The sequence below is a fragment of the Sphaeramia orbicularis genome, chromosome 16, assembly GCF_902148855.1.
Source record: "Sphaeramia orbicularis chromosome 16, fSphaOr1.1, whole genome shotgun sequence".
Classification (NCBI taxonomy): Eukaryota; Metazoa; Chordata; class Actinopteri; order Kurtiformes; family Apogonidae; genus Sphaeramia; species Sphaeramia orbicularis.
Genome location: NC_043972.1, coordinates 58,628,860 through 58,652,733, shown reverse-complemented (window position 1 = coordinate 58,652,733; position 23,874 = coordinate 58,628,860). Strand labels below are relative to the sequence as shown.

The 23,874-nt window shown below is 38.8% G+C and overlaps 1 protein-coding gene across 1 annotated transcript; it reads left to right on the top strand.

The window, feature by feature from the left end:
* The first annotated feature begins 456 nt into the window (after nucleotides 1-456).
* On the top strand, nucleotides 457-9,133 carry LOC115435849 (protein S100-A1-like). The gene is made up of 3 exons (XM_030158459.1): nucleotides 457-472; nucleotides 6,697-6,880; nucleotides 8,882-9,133. Exons 2-3 carry the CDS (start codon nucleotides 6,719-6,721, stop codon nucleotides 9,131-9,133), a joined length of 414 nt encoding a protein of 137 aa, XP_030014319.1. The 5' UTR covers nucleotides 457-472; nucleotides 6,697-6,718.
* Nucleotides 9,134-23,874: the final 14,741 nt, after the last annotated feature.

Here is a 23,874-nt window from a genome sequence, read left to right as displayed (position 1 = left end):
ATATTAATGAGTATTTATGTCAGAAATATGCTTTATAAATGATGAATTCAGTATTTATTAATGCTCAACTAATTCTTCATAGTGTGTACTTATTATAAAGTGTTACCAAAACACAACTGACACTAACATATATACAGCAGAGACATAACAGCTGTAAACAGACTAGTGTGTGTTTCATTTGTGTATTTTCCTGTATGAACCCACTCACTGCTGTCTGTCCAGTAGAAGAACAGGACAGTGGACTGTTTGTTTGGAACTATTGAGGCTTACATACCACCTGATCACTGTTTGTAACAACATCAAGTGTGTTGTAACTCTCTCTCTCTCTATGGCTCTGGGTGGAGCAGGTGATGCTGCTGCTGGGGGAGGGGCTTGTGTTATTTGCATAGGTGACAGGAGGATATAGACCTGAGGTGACCGCTGATGCTGAAGCCTCGTCCACCTGCAGCAGGAACGGTCCACATCTGAGGAGGTGAGTGGCTTTGAACTACAGACCTCAAACTAAACAGGACTACAGCCCTGCTTTCATGAACGTTTCATCCTTTCCTTTGGTGTTTACTCGACCTCAGTGACATTGATCCTCATCAGCTGCACCTGTGACTTCTCATTGGTTAGGGTTAGGGTTAGGTTACGTGATTAACGCTGATCAGTCGAGGATAATTCTGCTGATATGATGGAGCTTCTGTCAGCAGAGTCATGACTCACCAGTTCCTTTTCCTTTAAAGCAGGGCTCTCAAACATGCGGCCCAGGGGCCAAATGTGGGCCCCCGAAGGTTCCAATCTGGCCCGTGGGATGAATTTGCAAAGTCAAAAATTCCACAGTCTTGAAGTGAATTAAGCAAAAAAAAAATTAGCTTGAATTACGGAAAAAATGTTGAATTAAGCCAAAAAAAAAAAAAAAAAATCTGAAATTTAGCAAAAAAGTTAAATTTAGCAAAAAAAAAAATCTTGAGTTAACAACTTCAAATTTTCTTCTTTGTTTTAGTGCAAAAAATAACATTAAATTTTGAAAATATTACATTTACAAACTTTCCCGTAACAATAAGTTTTTTTTTTTAGATAAATTTCAGTTTTTTCAGGGTTTTTTTTTTTTTTTTTTTTTTTTTGATAGTTTATAAAAGTAAGTATTTTTGTGATTTAATGGGGTTTTTTTGCACTAAAACAAGACAAAAATTTGGAGTTGTCATTATTCATAGGTTATTATGCTGTTATTTTGAAAATATGCCTATAAAATAATACAAACTTCATTTTTTTGTCTTTGTTTTAGTGCAAAAAATAACATTAAATTCTGAAAATATTTACATTTACAAACTATCCTGTAAAATAAAATGTGAATAACCTGAACAAATATGAACAACCTGAAATGTCCAAAGAAAATTCAACACAGTCTGAACTCTTTTCTTCTGTTCCTCAGTGTTTAGTGTCTTTGTAGATCTGATCCAGAATGCACATGGACTAATGAGAAGTGGAGGAAGAAGACTGTTAAAATTGCACTGATTTTTCTTGAGAAATGTCAGTTTTTTCGGGTTATTCACATCTTTTTGTTTGGATAGTTTATAAATGTAAATATTTTCATAATTTAATGGGGGGTTTTTCTTTACCCTAAAACAAAGACAAAAATGTGCAGTTGTCATTATTTCTAGGTTCTTCTGTTCTTATTTTACTGGTCCGGCCCACTGCAGATCAAATCAGGCTGAATGTGGAACCTGAAAGAACATGAGTTTGGGAACCCTGGTGTAAACAGACTCTTCCAGTCCAGCTCCTCGGGTCTGTCTGTACTGGTGCATCAGTGTCCTTTAGATTCTGAATGATGGTCCACTTCAGTGGATGGACTTAAACCTGGCTGTAACTTAATGTAAGCTTTAGAAGTGCTGTGCTGCCCATGTGCCCTGCAGGGGGTCCGTCCTTTGTGCTCCGCTGGTTCATGCAGTTGGAGGTGACAAGAGCGAACCCCCCCAGCAGGTTCTCAGGTGTCTGAGAGGAACGGCAGGGATAAGGTTAGAGGTTTAAAGGAGCAGCTCCTGACCTTCAACACACAAATCAGGTTACAGTTTAGAATTTAAGCCAAACATTCAAAGTAACTTTAGGCCTTTGGGTTAAGGCCAACCCTAACCCTAACCCTGTTCCTAACCCTAACCCTGTTCCTAACCCTTACCCTGTTCTTAACCCTGTTCCTAACCCTAACCCTGTTCCTAACCCTGTTCCTAACCCTGTTCCTAACCCTAACCCTGTTCCCAACTCTGTTCTTAACCCTGTTCCTAACCCTGTTCCTAACCCTAACCCTGTCCCAACTCTGTCTTAACCCTGTTCCTAACCCTGTTCCTAACCCTGTTCCTAACCCTAACCCTAACCCTGTTCCTAACTGTAACCCTGTCTTAACCCTGTTTCTAACCCTAATCCTGTTCCTAACCCTAACCCTGTTCCTAACCCTGTTCCTAATCCTAACCCTGTTCCTAATCCTAACCCTGTTCCTAACCCTAACCCTGTTCCCAACCCTGTTCCTAACCCTAACCCTGTTCCTAACTGTAACCCTGTTCTTAACCCTGTTCCTAACCCTAACCCTGTTCCTAACCCTGTTCCTAACCCTAACTCTGTTCTAACCCTGTTCCTAACCCTAACCCTGTTCCTAACCCTAACCCTGTTCCTAACCTGTTCCTAACCCTAACCCTGTTCCTAACCCTGTTCCTAACCCTAACTCTGTTCCTAACCCTGTTCCTAACCCTAACCCTGTTCCTAACCCTAACCCTGTTCCTAACCCTAACCCTGTTCCTAACCCTGTTCCTAACCCTAACCCTGTTCCTAACCCTAACCCTGTTCCTAACCCTAACCCTGTTCCTAACCCTGTTCCTAACCCTAACCCTGTTCCTAACCCTAACCCACACTGTATTCAAACCAGACAGGAGTCTCTAATGGAAACCAATGTGTGGCCTCATGAACACTCTCATGTATTTGTTTGTTTGTTTATTTATTTGTTGATTTATTATTGTTTGTTTGTTTGTTGTTTAATGTCTGTGTATTTCACTGGACAGTAGAAAACAGTTTTCAGTGTGAGTTGAAGTCACAGTTCTTTTTTTTTTTTTTTTTTTTTACCAGTGGATGTTTTCTCATTCATTTCATCATTTTCACATTTATGTTTATGTTTATGTTTATGTTTATGCATTTGGCAGACGCTTTTTTCCAAAGCGACTTACAGGGGAAAACCAATCAAATCACTCAATCAATCAAATTTTATTTATATAGCGCCAGATTGCAACAAAAAAGTTATCCCATGACACTTTATATATAGAGTTGGTCAAAACCAGACTCTAAACCAATTTACAGAAACCCAACAGAATCCTCCAGGAGCAAACACTTGTGACTGGTGACAGTGGAAGGAAAAACTACCTTTAACAGCAGAAACCTGGAGCAGACCCAGACTCCTGGAGGATGGACGACTGACAGGACCAGCTGGGGTTAAAGAGAGAGAGTAAAGAAAGAGAAAAGAGAGAGCGATGGAGAAAGAGACTGGGGAGAGGGGAGAAGGGGGGAGTAGGGGAGACACATGGAGGCAGCTGAGGATAAGTGAGTGGTGATGATGAAGGCAGGAGAGAGGCAGGACCACCGCAGCAGGTCCAGAGATAATCCTGGGAAAATCTGTGATAATCCTGGGAAGAACTTTATTAGAATATTTAAAATGGAATGTCTGACAGTGCTAGGACAGGAGGTGCTCCTGGAAGAGCTGGGTCTTCAGGAGCTTCTTGAAGATAGGCAGGGATGCCTCTGTTCTCATAGTACTTGGTAGAGCGTTCCACCAACGTGGAACGACCCATGAAAAGAGCCTGGATTGTCTTGTACAAGGTCTGGGGACCACCAGACTACATTCCCCAGACGAGTGGAGTGGTTGTGGGGCAACATAAGCTTTTATCAGTCCACCTAAGTAGACAGGAGCAGACCCACTGAGAATTTTGTAGGCTAGGATTAAAGATTTGAATTTGAAGCGGGCAGCTATGGGTAGCCAGTGTAACTCTATGAGTAAGGGGGTGACATGTGCCCTTTTAGGCTGATTGAAGACCAGACGCGCTGCTGCATTCTGGACCATCTGTAGTGGTTGGACAACACAAGCTGGGAGGCCTGTTAGAAGAGCATTGCAGTAGTCAAGGCAGGAGATAACCATAGTCTGCACCAGGAGCTGGGTGGCCTGTTCGGTTAGTATGGCCTGATCTTTCTTAGGTTGAACAGAGTGAAACAACATGATCAGGTGACGGAGGCAACGTGATCTGTGAAGGTCAACTGATTATCAATCATGACTCCCAAGTTTCGTACTACACTGGTAGGAGCCGGAGATAAGGAGTCAGTACAGATGGAGATGTCCTGCTGTATGGTTGGCTTAGCTGGGAAGACCAGCAGTTCAGTTTTGGACAGGTTCAGCTGAAGGTGATGGGCTTTCATCCATGCAGATATGTCAGAGAGACAATCTGAGATCCGCGCTGAGACTGTGGAGTCATCAGGTGGGAATGCCAGATAGAGCTGGGTATCATCAGCATAGCAATGATATGAGAAGCCGTGTGAGTGGATGATCTGACCGAGTGAGGTGGTGTATATGGCAAAAAGGAGGGGGCCCAACACAGAGCCTTGGGGGACCCCGTGGTGAGGCGGTGAACTGCTGATGTGTGCCCTAGCCAGGACACACTGAAGGACCGACCAGTAAGGTAAGATTGAAACCAGGAGTGTGCGTGGCCTGTGATGCCCATGTTCCAGAGTATGGATAACAGGATATGGTGACTGACAGTGTCAGATGCTGCTGAGAAGTCCAGTAGAATGAGTACTGAAGACTTGGCTGCTGCTCTAGCCTCTTTCAGGGCTTCTGTCACAGACACCAGAGCCGTTTCAGTGGAGTGGCCGATTTTGAAGCCAGATTGGTTGATGTCAAGGAGGTTATTTTGGGAGAGGAATTCTGTGACATTTAACCACCATTGTTAATGTCATGTTGAATTTTTTCCCTGAATAAAAAATCTACAATTGATGCTGTCTTTCTTCTGGAAAATTATGGAGAAAATCTATCAGGACATTCATGAGATATTAAAACGAGTAGACTGAACAGACATGACATCACAGTGACCTTTGACCTCTGTCCACCACCAATGAATCCATTCATTCTGAAGTGTCCTTTTGGAGTCACAGTGTTTAAATGTAATGGAGGACAATTACACACTGTCTGAAACAGACACTGGGTACAGATACATGATGTTTTTTAAATCTGTTTTATTTTTACAGAAGAAATTAATGCAGAACTAAAGTATTTTCTCTTCTGTTTACATGGAAATGTTAAACCTGAATAAAGGTTTACATGAGGTATTAATGAGGTAGACAAGTGAGCAGAAGGCTTTGTGCTGCAGTGCTCATGTTGCCTTGTTCTGGCAGCCCTTCTGTTAGCTTAGCTTAGCATAGTCACTGCATTTCCATGGTCACATGTAGCCAGTTTTTTAAAGGTGATTTGTCGTCTTTTGTCAGTGATTTTGTGAAATCTGATTCTCCCTAATTATTTCTTTAGATCTGCGACTTACTGCACTCATACAATCTTGGGACATTTGTGTTGACGGAAGTTGGAAAATGTTTTTGTTGGAAGGGATGCATGCGCTAAATTAGCTTTACTTTAGCGTTTTAATTATAATTTATAATATATATATATGTATATATATCTATATATATATTATATATATAATATATATATGTGTATATATGTATATTATATATATTATATATATTATAATGTGTGTATATATATATATGTGTGTGTATTTATATATATATACATACATATATATATATATATATATATATATATGTATATATATATATATATATAATATATATATATATATATATATATATATATATATATATAATTTAATTAGTTTTTATTGCCCAGATTTTCTTCCTGCAGTAAGTCACATGACCATGATCTGAGCCTCAGTTTGTGATCATATTGACCCCAGCGGACTAAAGGAATGATTAGGGAGAACTGAATTGACCAAAATCACTCCTAAAATACAACAAATCACCTCTAAAAGCCTGGCTACGTCTGACCAGAGGAATGAAGCCATTATGCTAAGCTAGGCTAAGCTAAGCTAACAGAAGGGCTGTGAGAACAAGACAATCAGTGCACTGCAGTTCAAACTGTTTAGCCCATTTATGGAACTCATTAGTTCATGACAAATGAATGAATAAAGCCAGTGTTGAACTGTTCCTTCAGGGTTTTCCAGGCTGGTAGATCCCATCAGAACAGCCCACTGGAACGCTTTGGGAAGACTAGACTGCAGTGCATATTCTTCCACCAGCGCAGAATGTGTGCGTCACTGTGACAGGACAAGACACTGAGCATGTGCAGAATGGAAGGAATAAAGTCCAAATGGAATAAAGGCTTTACATGTCCAGGAAGAATTTAGACTGGAATTAAAAGTGGGTTAAACCAGTGACTTTAATCTGGTTTAAATTTAATCCCAACTTTTCTTTTTCAGCTGGAATAAAGTGTTTACATGGACATCTGAAATAGGATCGAACCTTTAATCAGATTAAACCAGAAATAAAAGTTGTCATGGAAACGCACAGACTGTCTTACACCGACAGTCCATAGATGGCCCTTCTGTGGGCTGACCTCATCTGTGTTTCCATGACGTTGTTTTTTTATTCAACAGTTCTGTTCAACTGTCCTTCTAGGTGTAAATAATCAACAGTCAACATGTCCAAGCTGCAGAATCTGAAAATGTCAGAGCTGCAGAATGCCATGGAGTCCCTGGTCGCTGTGTTCCACAACTATTCTTCAAAGGAAGGGGACAAGTACAAGCTGAATAAATCTGAACTGAAGACCCTGTTACAGGAAGAACTGGGGGATTTCATGGCAGTGAGTATATAGAAGAACAATAGAAGAACAATAGAAGAACAATAGAAGAGGATTCCTGTATGTATGCATATATGCATGTATGGACACTGTACAAATCTAAATCTTGTTCCATTGGCAGAATTTTTGGCTTGAATTAAGTTTAAAAAAAAAAAAAATAGAATTAAGCAAATAAATCTGCCAATGGAACAAGTGAAAATGATCTTGTTCAAATTAGTGTAAATCAGATTTTCCAGATCTATTATCTGTAAATCAGTTCATCTATCTGACTGAACAGTTCCTCTGTAGGTGATTCTGTCTGATTTAAAGTGTGATCTGATATTTGGACTAGAAATGAGACAAATACACTGGGTCAGATTCAGATTTTTGCAGTGCATGTTGTCCTGAGGGCTCTGTCCAAAGGATATGACATCTAATCTAGTCTAATTAATCTAATCTAATCTAATCTAATCTAATCTAATCTAATCTAGTGTAATATAATCTGACCTAGTCTAATGTAATGTAATGTAATGCAATGTAATCTAGTCTAGTCTAGTCTAGTCTAATTTAATTGAATCTAATCTAATCTAGTCCAATCTAATCTAATCTAATATAATCGAATCTAGTCCAATTTAATATAATATAATAAATAATACATACACTTAGTGTGTGACTGGAAGATGCTGGTGGATACTGGCCAACAACTGGTGCTTAACTGGTCACATGACCCCACAGTGGGTGTTGACCTCAGTAGGGAACACATGGGACCTGGGTTAGATTGCTGGTTGAAGTGGTCATTTTCAGATCAATCAAATGCTTATTTTCATAGTTTTTTTCTACTTGCTCCTCTTCTTTTCAGACTTTAATCCTTTTATCCACCTCAGCCAGTTTATATTTAGTATATTTCACTTATTTTAATGCTGTAAAAAGTTACATTTGAAGTAATCTCATCTTAAAACCGTCATTTATTCTTATTTCAAACCTTCTAAATCAGGGGTCTCAAACACGCGGCCCTGGGGCCAAATGTGTCCCATCAAAGGTTCTAATCTGGCCCCTGGGATGTTTTTGCAAAGTCAAAAATTCCACAGTCTTGAACTGAATTAAGCAAAAAAAAAATAAACAAAAACAAAAAAAACATTGATTCAATTTAGGAAAAAATGTTGAATTAAGCAAAAATATTGAAATAACAACTTCAGTTTTTTTTTTCTTTGTTTTAGTGAAAAAATTACATTAAATTATGAAAATATTTACATTTACAAACTAAAAAAAATTAACTTCAATTAAGGAAAAAATGTTGAATTAAGTAAAAAAAAAAAAAATTAAGCAAAAAAAACCCTTGAATTAAGCAAAAAAAAAAAAAAATCTTAAATTAAGCAAAAATCTCGAATTAACAACTTCAAATTTTTGTCTTTGTTTTCGTGCAAAAAAATAACATTACATTATGAAAATATTGACATTTCCAAACTCTCCTGAACAATAAAATGTGAATAACCTGAACAAATATGAACAACCTGAAATGTCTAAAGAAAATTCAGCCCAGTTTGAACTCTTTTCTTCCTGTTCCTCAGTGTTTAGTGTCTTTGTAGATCTGATCCAGAATGCACATGGACTAATGAGAAGTGGAGGAGAAGATTGTTAAAATTGCACTGATTTTTCTTAAGAAATTTCAGTTTTTTCAGGTTATTCACATCTTTTTGTTTGGATAGTTTATAAAAGTAAGCATTTTCAGAATTTAATGATTTTTTTTTCTTTACACTAAAACAAAGACAAAAATTTGGAGCTGAATGTGGAACCTGAAAGAACATGAGTTTGAGAGCCCTGCTGTAAATACTTCTGTAAACCTGCCTATCTCTGGAGTAAACAATCTGAATTCCAGAACCCGTGTCCAGTGTAATCCTTTTGCTGCATGGACAGATATTTCACTTGTTTTAGTACGTTTTTCAGATTCAGTTTTTTTCTCTTGTTTTCAGACAGCCTTTTTTTGTGGACACTGATGTTGTTTTTTTCCTGGTGTGTTTGCTGCAGGTCAGTAACGACCCCAGAAGGGTGGAGTGTATCCTGGAGGACCTGGATGAAAACGGTGATGGGGAGGTGGACTTCCAGGAGTTCGTCGTGCTCGTCGCCGCATTAACGGTCGCATGCAACGACTTCTTTGAAGATTTTCTCAAACTAAAACAGATGGAAAAATCTGTTCTGAACAGAACTAGTGACCGTTTGACAGTTCATGGAATGTTCCTGAACATCATTTATGACAGAATGTTTGACACAAAGGTTTGAATGATCCAATAAAAACAGTACCTGGACACAGATGTGGTTTATTTCAAGTCCTGCATAAAGATGGTACTGGACCCCCTGTCCTCTCTGTAGGAGACCTTCACTGATCGTCTAGATCACGGGTGTCAAACAACCGGCCCGGGGGCCAAATCCGGCCCATCAAAAGTTCCAATCCGGCCCATCAAAGGTTCCAATCCAGCCCATCAAAGGTTCCAATCCGGCCCACCAAAAGTTCCAATCCGGCCCACCAAAAGTTCCAATCTGGCCCATCAAAGGTTCCAATACGGGCCACCAAAGGTTCCAATCCAGCCCATCAAAGGTTCCAATCTGGCCCTTTAAAAGTTCCAATCCGGCCCACCAAAGGTTCCAATCCGGCCCATCAAAAGTTCCAATCCGGCCCTTTAAAAGTTCCAATCCGGCCCACCAAAGGTTCCAATCCAGCCCATCAAAAGTTCCAATCCGGCCCACCAAAGGTTCCAATCCAGCCCATCAAAGGTTCCAATCCGGCCCATCAAAAGTTCCAATCCGGCCCATCAAAGGTTCCAATCCAGCAAATCAAGGTTCCAATCCAGCCCATCAAAGGTTCCAATCCATCTTACCAAAAGTTCCTATCCGGCCCATCAAAGGTTCCAATCCGGCCCATTAAAAGTTCCTATCCGGCCCACCAAAGGTTCCAATCTAATCTATTCCAAAACTATTAGACCCTGCACCACACTGGGGCCGGTGTTCACAAATGCACTTCCCCTGAAGCAGGAACCATTTCCTCTGATCCCTAAACCATAAAACTTTTTCCTTCTTCATGAACATTTCACAGTTTTTAATGATGATTCCAAACTATTTATGCCTGTGGCGTCTATCCAAGGACAGAGGCAGGAGCAGATACAGGCGTCTGGTTCGACTTCATCAGAAAAACCACCACAGAGCTCTGTTTCCTTCTATCTGCAGAATCCATAAACATACTGAACAAACCCCTGGTATGAGCTGTTCACCATAAAGGTCTGGAAACGCAAAACTGCAGCCAAGCCTTGGTCCTTTTCTGAGTCCTTTTGTTTTCATATGTGTTGTATAATAAGTAGGGCTGTGGATCGGCAAGAATTTGGCGATATGATACAAATCATGATACTAGGATCACGATACGATATATCACAACATATCATGATACTGTTGAAAAAGGTAATTTTTTGTTTCTTTTTTTAAAATGATTATTTCCTCGAAGAACTGAAGTACACCAGAAATCTGCACAAATATTAAACACATTTTATTTGATCCCACCAGGATCTAATTCTATCACAAAATGTTCCTCAGCTAAACTTTCTTAGAGGTCTTATTTGTGTCTTTGTGCATCATAAATCATCTCAGTGAATCAAAGGAACTTTGTGTTGGTAAATGACAGTTGTTCAAATGGACAGGATTTCAGTTCTGTTCAACATGTTGATGCTCAATGAACTATGTTTTCAGCTCAAAAATGTCCAATTTCAGCACAATTAATGCTATATTTCATGTCACAAATGGACAAGTTCTATTTGAACTGAATTACCTGAAAAACAAATCTTCTCTTCTTTGGATTCCCCAGTTTTTCTTACAGATTCTCTCCTCCATATCACATGTTTTATTTGTACAGGTTCAATCTGGAGTATGGTGCTGATCCATCCTGCTTCTGTTCCACCAATACATACATGAAGAATGGCACACAGCACTGTTTACATCAGCAGTTTTACAATAAGAAGCATTTTTATACAGAAAGAACATTCTATGTTCTTTCCTCTTTAGTCTGATGCTAAACTATCCAATAAATAATAGTGCTCCTAGTTTTTGCACAGGGATCATTAGTGTAAACGCTGACATGGCTGCAGAGCATCAGTATGATGGGATCCACAACAACCATGTCACATCCGTCCACTGACACATTTAGTGTTTTGTGTCAGCTGGGATTGTTTTAGATCCACAATACCAACATTTATGAAGAAGAGCAGAATTATCAATAGGAAGTCTATAAGTTTATTCCTAATAAAGTACTGGGACTGACCAGAGCATCATGGGTAATGTCACGTCCGTCCACCAGCAAAAGTTTTCACATACACGTGCTATTCCAAATCCAATATTTATGAAAATAGAGCTTCCACTGTCAGAGAATATCAGTAGTCTGTGCACAAATGGATTAGCATTATTTACACACAATTTTATGCATTTATGACAACTTTTTTTTTTTTTTTTTGACAAAAATGGACACTCATTTGACCCCCTAAAGACATTTTAGCCATCCTGTGTTCAAACTGAAATTCTGTTTTACAGACATTACAGTTTCAGATCCTGTTCAAATGTTCATATTCTTTTAGTTCATATCGAACATCATAACAGTATTTTTGTGCAATCCCAACAAAAGAACTAACATTATTTGATAAAAGTGTGTTAAATAATGATAATAAATAAAACAAAAACAAAAAAGAAAAACGAAGAAACAAAAATGAACCTCCGCCATATCTGCATTTGAATAAATACCTAAAAATATCGATACAGTATTGGGAAATGAAATATCACGATATATTGCAGAGCCGATATTTTCTTACAGCCCTAATAATATGGATTCACCAGGTATGTGAAGAACACACAGTTTAACATTTATACAAAGTTTAAGTCAAAAAGAATGAATCGATTTCATTATGCAATATTTTCATAAGGAAAAGCAGTAGAAAACTCCAGCCAAGTCCCCAGTATTCCACTGACTATCAGCTTCTATTTCCTGTCTTCCACATGTTCAGTGTGTCCTCCACCTGCAGCACAGACAGCGTCAACGCCAGAGGACCATTCCACACAGACACGTGTCAGTATATGACCGTCCACTGAGTCGATGCTGTTGTTATTCAGTGTTTACACTCATCCAGGTTAGTGGGCAGAGGAGGAACATAAACTCAGAAAACTCCTCTTTCAACTGGTCACTGACTCATTCCATGACGATGCTTGAGGACTGAAGCAATGCGTCTCGAAATCAGTTCATTCTTTTTGAATAACTGTAGAATTAAAAGGGAGGTGGACTGTGTGTGTGTGTGTGTGGGTGTGTGTGTGTGTGTGTGTGTGTGTGTGTGTGTGTGTGTATGTGTCTCAGGCATTACACAAAATCCACACAGAGTTGACTGCTGCAGTTTGTCAGACTTATGCATTTTTGGTCAATGAACAGACTAGTGGAAACTGTAAGTCGATAGAACCAATATTTTGGGAGAAATTAGTGAATTTGGAATACAGTAGCCCAGTGTGTTTCAACCCTGGGGTCGGGACCCCATATGGGGTCGCATGGAATTCAAATGGGGTCGCCTGAAATTTCTAGTAATTGATAAAAACAAAAACTTACTAATAAAAAATATATGGTGAGTTAAAAGAGACAATCCCAATCCATAAAAGACAAACTGTGGTTGTGAAACTGCAGCTCTGTGGTTCTGTTTCTCTGTCAAATGTTCATTGTGGTCAGTTTCAGATGCTGCAGCTCTTTCATAATTCATAGTTTCAGTTCTTGTTTGTTCAGTATTAATTGTCCTCCTTGTAAATCACAGCTGGACTGACTGTACAGATCCTGACCTGGATTTACTGCCTCCGTCCACAATAACAGACATTATATAGACTAAATGTCCTCTAAAATTAACCTGGATCTGAAACAGAGGATAAAAAACTATTACAGGATCAAAAACAAATTAGTTTTAGCAACAAAAAAAAAAAACAAAAAAAAAGTCTCTGTTTTGAATGTCTGGGGTCGACAGAAATTTGTGATGTTAAAATGGGGTCAGGAGTAAAAAAGGTTGGACCCGCTGCAGTAGCCTTACAACGGCCGATCACGTCACTAAGTCCAGAATCATAGAATCATCATTGAAGTGGGTTACCTAGCAACAGATAAACAGTAGGACCTTGTTACCAGACATGTCAGCTGAGAGGTTGTTCAACTGAAAATGACCGAGAAAGGAAAGAAAGGAAAGGACTGGACTGGATCAGAGGACCTAGAACAGGACTCTCAAACTCCTGTTCTTTCAGGTTCCACATTCAGCCTGATTTGATCTCAACTGGGCCGGACCGGTAAAATAATAGCATAATAACCTATGAATAATGACAACTGCATATTTTGTCTTTGTTACAGTGCAACAAACCCTATTAAATTATGAAAATACTTACTTTTTTTAACTATCCAAACAAAAAAGATGTGAATAACCTGAAAAAACTGAAATTTCTTAAAAAATCAGTGCAATTTTAACAATATTCTGCCTCCACTTTTCATTTGTCCATGTGCATTCTGGATCAGATCTACAAAGACACTATCACTTTTCCTTCAACATTTCAGGTTGTTCATATTTGTTCAGGTTATTCACATTTTATTGTTACAGGATAGTTTGCAAATGTAAATATTTTCATAATTTAATATTATTTTTTGCACTAAAACAAAGACAAAAAATTTGAAGTTGTCATTATATATAGACATAATATAATGTTTTTTTCACATAAAACCGAGAAGAAAACATGGAGTCATTCCTTTTTTGTGGGTTATTCTGCTGTTATTATTTGACTGTAGGTCACAGGTTTCAAACATGCGGCCCTGGGACCAAATCCAGCCCGCCAAAGGGTCCAATCCGGTCCGGGGATGAATTTGTGAAATGGTGTCAGAATCCTTTTAATTCAGGTTCCACATACACACACATACAGTCCAATTAGATTTCATGTGGGTCAGAACCAGTAAAATATGATCAGAATAACCTATAAATAATGACAACCTCAAATTTTTTGGTGTAAAAAAGTAAAATTACATGAAAATGTTTACATTACCAAACTATACTTTTACAAAACATGTGAATAACCTGAACAAATATGAACAAACGGAAATGTGTTAAGAAAAGTAAATGCAGTTTTATCAATATCCTGCCTGTTACTAAATGTTTTGTGTGATTGTTTTGTGCAAATGACAAACTGATAAAGACGAGGCAGAATATTGTTAAAATGTTAAAATTGCACTTGTTTTTCTTTTGACAATTCAATTTGTTCATGTTAATTAGATTTTTAAGGAAACTTTGTAGATGTAAACCTGATCATCATATAATTTTACTTTTTTCGTTGTTATTATTTTACTGGTTCGGCCCACTGGAGATCAAACTGGGCTGAATGTGGAACTGAACGAACATGAGTTCCACAGCCTTAACAGTGGAATTTTTGCACTTTGCAAATTCATCCCATGGACCGGACTGGAACCTTTGGTGGGACGCATTTGGCCCCCGGGCCGCATGTTTGACACCCTGATCCAGAACCTGTGGTTCTCCACGGGTCAACGCACTAGTTCATATTGTTATTGTTCCAGACAGACTTTCTGGTCAGACTGGATCACCTAAACCACAATAAAAAACAAACAGGAGTTCTTGTTGAAATCTGATTCATGCACCAAGTTGTTTCCAGATTATACAACAGTATTCTGCTGTCTAAAAAGGGTGATACGACCACATTAGAAATAAGTGGAGAAGGAAGGAAATCTAGTTATACCAGTGGACAGATGGGAAGAGATCCTCAAACAACAATGGATGACCTCAAGCTCCAGCAATTTGAAGGAATTCTGTTGGAAAAGTATTGTTAGATTTTTTGTAACTCCAGCCCAGAAAAAACTTCAGGGCAGAGGAGACACCTGTTGGAGACTCTGTGGGACAATGAATGCCAGTCACTATCATATTTTCTGGAGTTGTCCACTGATTAAACCATTTTGGGAACAGTTGTGTGAACATTTAAATCCCATTTTTACTGAAAAAATTCCTTGTAAGTGTGAAGCCCTATACTCAGGAGATATTTCATGTGAGAACTGGACTCTGAAAGATAAAAAACTGTTGCTAATGCTTTTGGCAGCGAGTAAAAAGACTACCACTAGAAAATGGTTAAAGCCTGAAGCACCCACAACAGAAGAATGGCTCAACATCGTACAGGACATTTACATTCGGAGAAGTGGACATTTTGTTTTACGGGTCAAAAGGAATCTTTTTCACTATTTGGTCAAAATGGAAACTATGTTAAATTTGTCATGGATGTGAAATGAATACATGGGTGATGTGAATACTTTTACATGTGAAACACTTCTGTTTAGACTGATGTAAACATTCACACCTTATAGAGTCTGGTCTTGTCTTTTCATTGAAGTAATGGAGTAAGCCCTCTCTTCCAGCTCACTTTTCTTTATTTGCTTTAAAAGTTCTTTATATGACCAAAAATCTCAGATAAGCCTTTTTTTTATGTGATGTGTAGAAATTTAACTGTGCAAGTAACAGAAGTTTTGTAAATTGTGCTTTTCCCAATAAAAAGAATTAAAAAAAAAAAAAAACAAACAGGAGTTGATGAGGCGTCTCTGTCCACCATCCATCCCCGTCTAGAACTGCTTCTTCTCACTTCAGCATTCACACCCCCGCCTTCTAAGGCCGAGTTCATCCTCTGTGTTTTATCGCTCAGCCGTCGTATTGTGGATCGGAAACTTCCACTGTCCATATCTGATCACATCAGAGCCATCAGGGTAATGGAACCCACAGGTTGACTCTTCACTCCTGCAGCGACACAAAGGCTTCTCCTCTGTCCTCATTAACGGAAGGCGAGGAAGCGTTTAAGGTTCAGTGGAACCCTCCAAAGGCCGGAGCACAAAGGGGTCTGGAGAAACTCAACCTGCCCTTTACAACATGAACACGCTGATTCAATTATGGAAGGACAGAGGGATGGAAGAGGGTTCTGAGGAAACTCTGCTTCTGTCAAGACGCTGGAGTTAAACACAGACGAACAGAAGGAACATGGTTGGAGTGTTTGGAGGAGACAGAACAGGCTGGAGCAGTGGAAAGTCTGGGTCACCGTCACAAACAAAGGCCTGGAATCCTGAACCAACGGTGCCCTCTGGTGTCTGCTTAGGCCTACTGCAGACTGTACTCTGTTTATTCTACATCAGGGGTCTCAAACATGCGGCCCGGGGGCCAAATGCGTCCCACCAAAGGTTCCAGTCCGGCCCCTGGGATTTACAAAGTGTAAAAATTCCACAGTCCAGGCTGTGGAACTCATTTTAGTTGGTTCCACATCCAGACCAATCTCATCTACAGTCAAATAAGAACAGCAGAAGAACCACAAAAAAGAAAGACTGCAGATTTTCTTCTAGATTTGATGTGAAAAAAAATATTACATAATGCCTATAAATAATACAAACTTCATTTTTTTTCTTTGTTTAAGTGCAAAAACAAAACAAACAAAAAAAAAGCTTGAATTAAGGAAAAAATGTCGAATTACGCAAAAAAAAAAAAAATTCAATTCTGTAATCTTAATGGATTTTATTGCATTTTACGTGGTTTTAGAAGTTGCAAATTTTATTTTTTTCTGGAAATACTGCACAAACTTTTGAGGACTGTGGACTTTATATCTGATTTTGGGCTAACTATATCTGCTTTGAGCTGGGCTTCCCAGCCTGAGCCTGCTACATCTCTCTGGGGCCTAGCTTCAAAAAAAAAAAAAATCTTGAATTAAGCCAAAAAAAATCTTAAATATTGCAAAAAATCTTTAATTAAGCAAAAAAATCTTTAATTAACAACTTCAAATTTCAAAAGGCTGTGGAATTCATTTTAGTTGTGGTTCCACATACAGATCAGTCTGATCTACAGTCAAATAAGAACAGCAGGAGAACCCACAAAAAAGTATGACTGCAGATTTTCCTCTTGGTTTGATGTGTAAAAAATATTACATTATGTTTATAAATAATGACAACTTCAAATTTTTGTCTTTGTTTTAGTGCAAAAAATATCATTAAATTATAAAAATATTTGCATTTACAAACATGCGTCCCGGGGGCTAAATGCGGCCCACCAAAGGTTCCAGTCCAGCCCGTAGAATGTTTTTGCACTGTCAAAAATTCCACAGTCTTGAATTGAATTAAGCAAAAAAAAAAAAAAAATTAGACTGAATTAAGGAAAAAATGTTGAATTAAGCAAAAAAAAATCTTCAATTAAGTAAAAAAAAATCTTCAATTAAGGCAAAAAAAAAAAAAAAAATCTAAAATTAAGCAAAAAATCTTGAATTAACAACTTCAATTTTTTTTCTTTGTTTTAGTGCAAAAAATAACATTAAATTATGAAAATATTTACATTTACAAACTATCCTGTAACAATAAATGTGAATAACCTGAACAAATATGAACAACCTGAAATGTCTAAAGAAAATTCAGCACCATTTGAACTCTTTTCTTCCTGTTCCTCAGTGTTTAGTGTTTTGTGGCAGATAATTCAGGGCAAAAATAGGGCTGACGAGCCACTCCAGGACCCACAGAAACTGAAGTCAAAGTCGTCATGGAGACTGATGGACGAACAACAGTGTCTTTGTAGATCTGATCCATTATGCACATGGAGAAATGATAAGTTCAGGCAGAATATTGTTAAAACTGCATTTATTTTTCTTGAGAAATTTCAGTTTTTTCAGGTTATTCACATCTTTTTTGTTTGGATAGTTTATAAAAGTAAGTATTTTCATAATTTAATCAGGGTTTTTTTGCACTAAAACAAAGACAAAAACTTGTAGTTGTCATTATTTATAGGTTATTCTGTTCTTATTTTACTGGTCTGGCCCACTGGAGATTAAATCAGGCTGAATGTGGAACCTGAAAGAACATGAGTTTGAGAGCCCTGGTCTATACGGTGATTTCCTGTTCATCCAACTAGGGTCATAAATTAGTATAAAATATTTTTTAAGTTCATGTTGATCAGTGTCTCCAGTAAAGCTACGTATAATAACATTAGTCATGTGAACAGTGAACCCTTAAACACACCTTAAAACATGTGGCCTCGTTTAAAAATGAAGGAAATCAAGTCAAATTAACTTCTTTATTTTTTCCTCTTAAACAAAATTGGTTTAGTATTAATTAGTTAAATCCTAACTGAATCAACATGTATTTGAATAGATTTTCATTTCTATAAACAGTAGCTTCTGTTTCAACACACCCACCTCGTGACTGCTCCCTTCAGCCATCAGCTGCTTCCCTCTGACCTGTTCCCCCCTCCATCTTCTAGCTCAGGGGTCTGCAACCATTCATTATCAGTCAGGCCATTTGGCCCCTCCCTCTTCCACCCAAAAAAAAAAAAAAAAAGTCTGGAGCCACAAGAAATAACAGAGCTTATAAACTTCTAAAAGTTTTAATATTTTTTTTACATTTTATCTGTTACAACCACTGAATACCACAGAAGTGCAGTGTGGAATGGATTCAGGAGTATGATTACTCTAAAAGTACACAGTAAACAGTAGTTCATAGTATTTGTGCTAATAGTATATGAAGTACTAATACCAAAATATACCAAATTCATGAGGTACTTATTGGAAAAATAAATTTGATTCATCATTGAATTAGTCTTAAAGCCTATTTCAGACGAAAAAACTAACACTTTTGGAGCTTGGAAAGGATTTTGAGTATGATTACTCTGAAGGTACACTGTAAAAGTAGTTCATAGTATATGTGCTAATAGTATATGAAGTAGTAATACCAAAAAATACCAAATTCACAGCAGTACTTATTGGAAAAATTAATTTTATTCATCATTGAATTCAGTATTAAAGCCTATTTCAGACGAAAAAACTAACACTTTTGGAGCTTGGAAGGGATTTTTGAGTATGATTACTCTGAAGGTACACAGTAAAAGTAGTTCATAGTATATGTGCTAATAGTATATGAAGTAATAATACCAAAAATACCAAATTCACGCAGTACTTATTGGAAAAATTAATTTTATTCATCATTGAATTCAGTATTAAAGCCTATTTCAGACGAAAAAACTAACACTTTTGGAGCTTGGAAGGGATTTTTGAGTATGATTACTCCAAAAGTACACAGTATAAGTAGTTCATAGTATTTGTGCTAATAGTATATGAAGTACTAATACCAAATATACCAAATTCACGAGGTACTTATTGGAAAACTGAATTTTATTCATCATTGAATTTAGTCATAAAGCGTATTTCAGATGAAAAAGCACACCTTTGGAGCTTGGAAGGGAATCTGTTGTAGGATTACTCCAAAAGTACACAGTACTCATACTCATACAGTCGCTCTATGAAAAGTATCACTATTTATGGAAATGATTCTCTTCCAAACTCAACACTGCCTCCACAGTTCCCAGTTGTACTGCTCCATATTCTCCATCTGGGTTCACATCCGCAAGCTCCCGCAAAACGGACAGAATGAGGTGAGTAATAAACAAAGGACGGACAGAACCCTGCGTCCGTCTGCGTCTTAACGTAGAGCAGAAATGAGCCCTTCCTTTAGTTGAAGGCACATTCACTCCATGCAGCTCATCTTCTGTAACTGTCCAATGAGTAGTGCACAGAAAAACGCTAGCAGCTGGTTTGACCGCAGTAAAGGGAGGAGCCACTACAGGAGGAGGAAGGGTCCCGCAGGTTGACCAGTCCTGTTCTGGATCCATAAACCTCCTCTGTGCCTCCTTCCTGGTACCTCCATCTTCATCATCCATCTACCGATGTCTTCACCATCTGCCCTCTGCATCAGGTCATTACCGTGAACGAAAACTAACGAAATGACTAAAACTAGAATTGAAAAAACATTTCGTTAACTGAAATAAATAAAAACTATAATTAAAAGAAAAAAAAACCATAACTAACTGAAACTGTATTGTATGTTTACAAAACTAACTAAACACATAAAAATTATGGATAAAATTCCCTTCATTTTCATCTTTGTCAATGTCAGATTGATACGAAATTGATTTATTTCGCTCTCGCAGTTTTAGCTAGCGGCACCATACGACACTTTTTGCTCCGTCACTTGTGTTCACTTGTGGTTTCCAGTCGTCTTCTGGTCCCCACTCTACCTGGAAACATGGAGACCACAAGTTGGGAGAAAGCAGCAGAGTCCTGTCTGGGATTTATTTGAATACGACGCAGAGAAGAGAGAAAAGAGACGACTAAACTAAAATGAATACTAAAACTAAACTAAAACTGAGCATTTACAAAAATTGAAAACTAATAAAAACTAGCAAACCTGCTCTAAAAACTAATTAAAACAAACTGAATTAGAGAAAAAAAGTCCAAACTAAATAAAATTAAACTAGAATGAAAAAATCCAAAACTATTAGAACCTTGCTCTGCACACGTCTGAACCCGACGTCCCAAACGTCCACCCTGTCCTGTCCTCCTGATGACCTCATTTGTCCATCTTTGCCCCTCCCACAGAATGAATCCAGCCTACATCTACAGTTGGAGCCCAGTGTTTCTGCAGGGTCACAGCTTCACTCTTTGCAGAATTTACTTTGCGACAAGTCTTTTAAATCTATAAAACATTGTCAATTGTTCTTTAATGCATCTCAATAACATGGAATAAAGCCTGTCATCTAAAGGTTCGGGCTCTGACTTTGAATGTCTTTGACGTTCTCATTATCTGCTTGGTTCGTGAGTTCAGAAGTTGTGGGTGAGAAATCTGAAACTATAATCTAAAAGTCCCTCAGTCTGTTGGAGGAACCCCTCCACAGCCCAGTAACCTTCCACACACATGGGATTAAAGGCATCAGCTCTGTTTATTGCTTGAGTTACACATGATGAAGCAGAGGACATGTTTTGTAACAGCAACGATTCATTATAAGAGGAAGTTTGAAAAATAAGGGTTGAAAAACAAGTCTGAGAGCCTGGGGAAAAAAAAACAGCATTAGGCCCTTTTCCTCCGCAGGAACTTTTGCAGGAATGTTGAGCATTACCCTGAACTGTCAAAAACCCTGGTGCGTTTGCACCGAAAATTACCCGGGTAAATAACTTTCCCTCGGCCCCAAACTTTCCCCAAAGAAGTTCCTGGTAGGGAGGTAGTTAGGGGTGTAAGAAAATATCGGTTCTGCAATATATCACGATATTTCATTTCACGATACTGTATTGATATTAAAAGTACTGTATCGATATTTTTAGGTATTTATTCAAATGCAGATATTGTGGAGGTTCATTTTGTTTTTTGTTTACATTTTATTTATTATTATTTAACACTCTTTTATTAAATAATGTTCGTTCCTTTGTTGAAATTGCACAAAAATAATGTTCTGATGTTAGTTGTGAACTAATAGAATCTGACATTTGAACAGGATCTGAAACTGGAATGTCTGTAAAATAGAATTTCAGTTTGAACACAGGAACATTCTGTGATATAACATTAGATCCTGTTGGGATCCAATAAAAATGTGTTTAGTATTTGTGCAGATTTCTGGTGTAATTCAATTCTTCAAGGAAATAGTCATTTAAAAAAAAAAAAAGAAACGAACAAAAAAATTACCTTTTTAACAGTGTCATGATATATCGTGATATATCGTATCGTGTTCCATAATTGTGATTTGTATCATATCACCAGATTGTTGTCAATACACAGCGCTAGAGGTAGTACTTTTCAGATTACAGGAGCTCTTAGGGGCGGGGCTGTGTGCTGCCGAACTCTGAGTGGTGGACTACACTCCCAGTGTTTCCACATTCTGTTCACCCGCCAATATTTGATTCATTTATTTAATTTCCACAAGCTTTGTATTTGATACTTCGGAAAATGGACCAAAAGAGAAGCTATGACAAGAATATAGTAATTAAGGTATGTAATGATGGTTAACTTCATTAAAATGTTTCCAGATGAATTAAGTGATTCAACAACCAGTAAAACGTTAAACCCAAACCGTCCACTTCCAGTACTGTGTCACTTATTGACTAGAGCTCAGTTTGTGAATGGACATGAACTGGACTGCACTTTCTGTTACTGCTCCATCAAACATCATCAACCTGAAAAATTACCAAAATTACAAAAATTACCCTGAACTTTGGGGTCCGATGGAAACGCAATTACCAGGAGTTCTTTTACCCAGATATGTTCCTGGTAAATAAGTTCCTGGGCTTTTGGTGGAAAAGGGCCTATTAAAGTTTCTCCTGTTGTGTGTTCTAATGTGGACGGAAAAAGAACCTTTTAGACACAGTGACACATACGAGCACATCTGCTGACACACTGTTGGACCTGCTCTGTCTGTCTGTAGCTCATGGTGCAACTGTTGTGGAGGAGATGGGTGAAGATTTCCACAGAAAACGAATGACATGAGTACGAGGGTTAGCCAACCACGACAAAGAACCCAAAGGACACATTAGACCAGGTTCTGGTTTTGGATCATCGCTGATAACAGCAGATACAGTCTGGCTTTCTAAAGTGTGTTGACATGAATCCACGCCCAATCCCCAATTCACCCTTTGGCCCCTCCCCCTCCATTTTGTGTGTTCACATGAAGGGGTAGGGATGTCGGAGTCGGAGGGGAGGGGCCTAAGGGGGAGGGCTGTTTGACCTCCAAACGGAGATTTTTCAGGACCCACCGACAAGGGGAGGAGTAAGGGGGGAGGGCCAAGGAGTAGGGTCAGGGGGAGGGCTAAAGGGGAGGGCCCAAGGGAGTAAGGGTAAGGGGGAGGACTAAGGTGGAGGGCCAAGAGAGTAAGGGTAAGGGGGAGGACTAAGGGGGAGGCCAAGAGAGTAAGGGTAAGGGGGAGGACTAAGGGGGAGGGCCAAGGGAGTAACGGGGAGGGCTAAGGGGGAGGGCTAAAGGGAGTAAGGGTAAGGGGAGGGCTATGGGGGGAGGGCCAAGAAGTAAGGGTAAGGGGGAGGACTAAGGGGAGGGCCAAGAGAGTAAGGGTAAGGGGGAGGACTAAGGGGGAGGGCCAAGGGAGTAACGGGGGAGGGCTAAGGGGGGAGGAGCCAAAGGGAGTAAGGGTAGGGGGAGGGCTTAAGGGGGAGGGCCAGAGAGTAAGGGTAAGGGGAGGACTAAGGGGGAGGTCTAAGGGAGTAAGGGTAAGGGGGAAGACTAAGGGGGAGGGCCAAGGGAGTAAGGGTAAGGGGGAGGACCAAGGGGGAGGGCTAAGGGAGGAAGGGTAAGGGGGAAGACTAAGGGGGAGGGCCAAGGGAGTAACGGTAAGGGGGAGGGCCAAGAGAGTAAGGGTAAGGGGGTGGGCCAAGGGAGTAAGGGGAGGGAGAGGGCTAAGGGAGTAAGGGGAAGGGGGAGGGCTAAGGTAAGGCAAGGCAAGTTTTATTTGTATAGCACATTTCAGCAACAAGGCAATCAAGGTGCTTCACACAGGACATTGAAATAAAAGAAACAAAAAGAAACACATTTAAAACATTATAAAAGAAACATATAAAAGGTGATTAAAAACAGCGAGTAAGAAAACAACACATAAAATCAAAATAAAATAAAATAAAAATAAAAACACACACATATTAAAGTAAAAGTTGCAGTGCAGAGTTTCTAAGGGGGAATGTTGTGCCAAATTCTGCTCCCTGCTGAAAACTGCATCCCCAGCCCAGGGTGATGTAGTTTTTGGCAGTATCTGTTTTTATTGTTACATATTTTGTGTGTTTTCTATTTAAGATTTAACGTTTTAAAGTTTTATACACCTTACACTTTGCACATTTGTTAATATTAAACAGATAAAAAGTGTAACTGCAGTATCTTACAATATTATTAATTAATTGCTACACAGCTACAACGGTGCTCAGAGGATGAATAATTCACAATTAATTTCCTACCCTACAGTCAAAAAAGAGAAAAATTACCTGTGAAAATTAACTAAAGTACATTTGGTGCACACTGTCCTCCTCATGGCTGATTTAGGAAGGGGGAGCAGTTTTCGGCAGGGAGGAGAACAGGGCAGGCCAAGGGTAAGGGGGAGGGGCCAAAGGTGAACTGGGATTGGGTCCTAGTATGGTCTACTGCAGAGGCTCA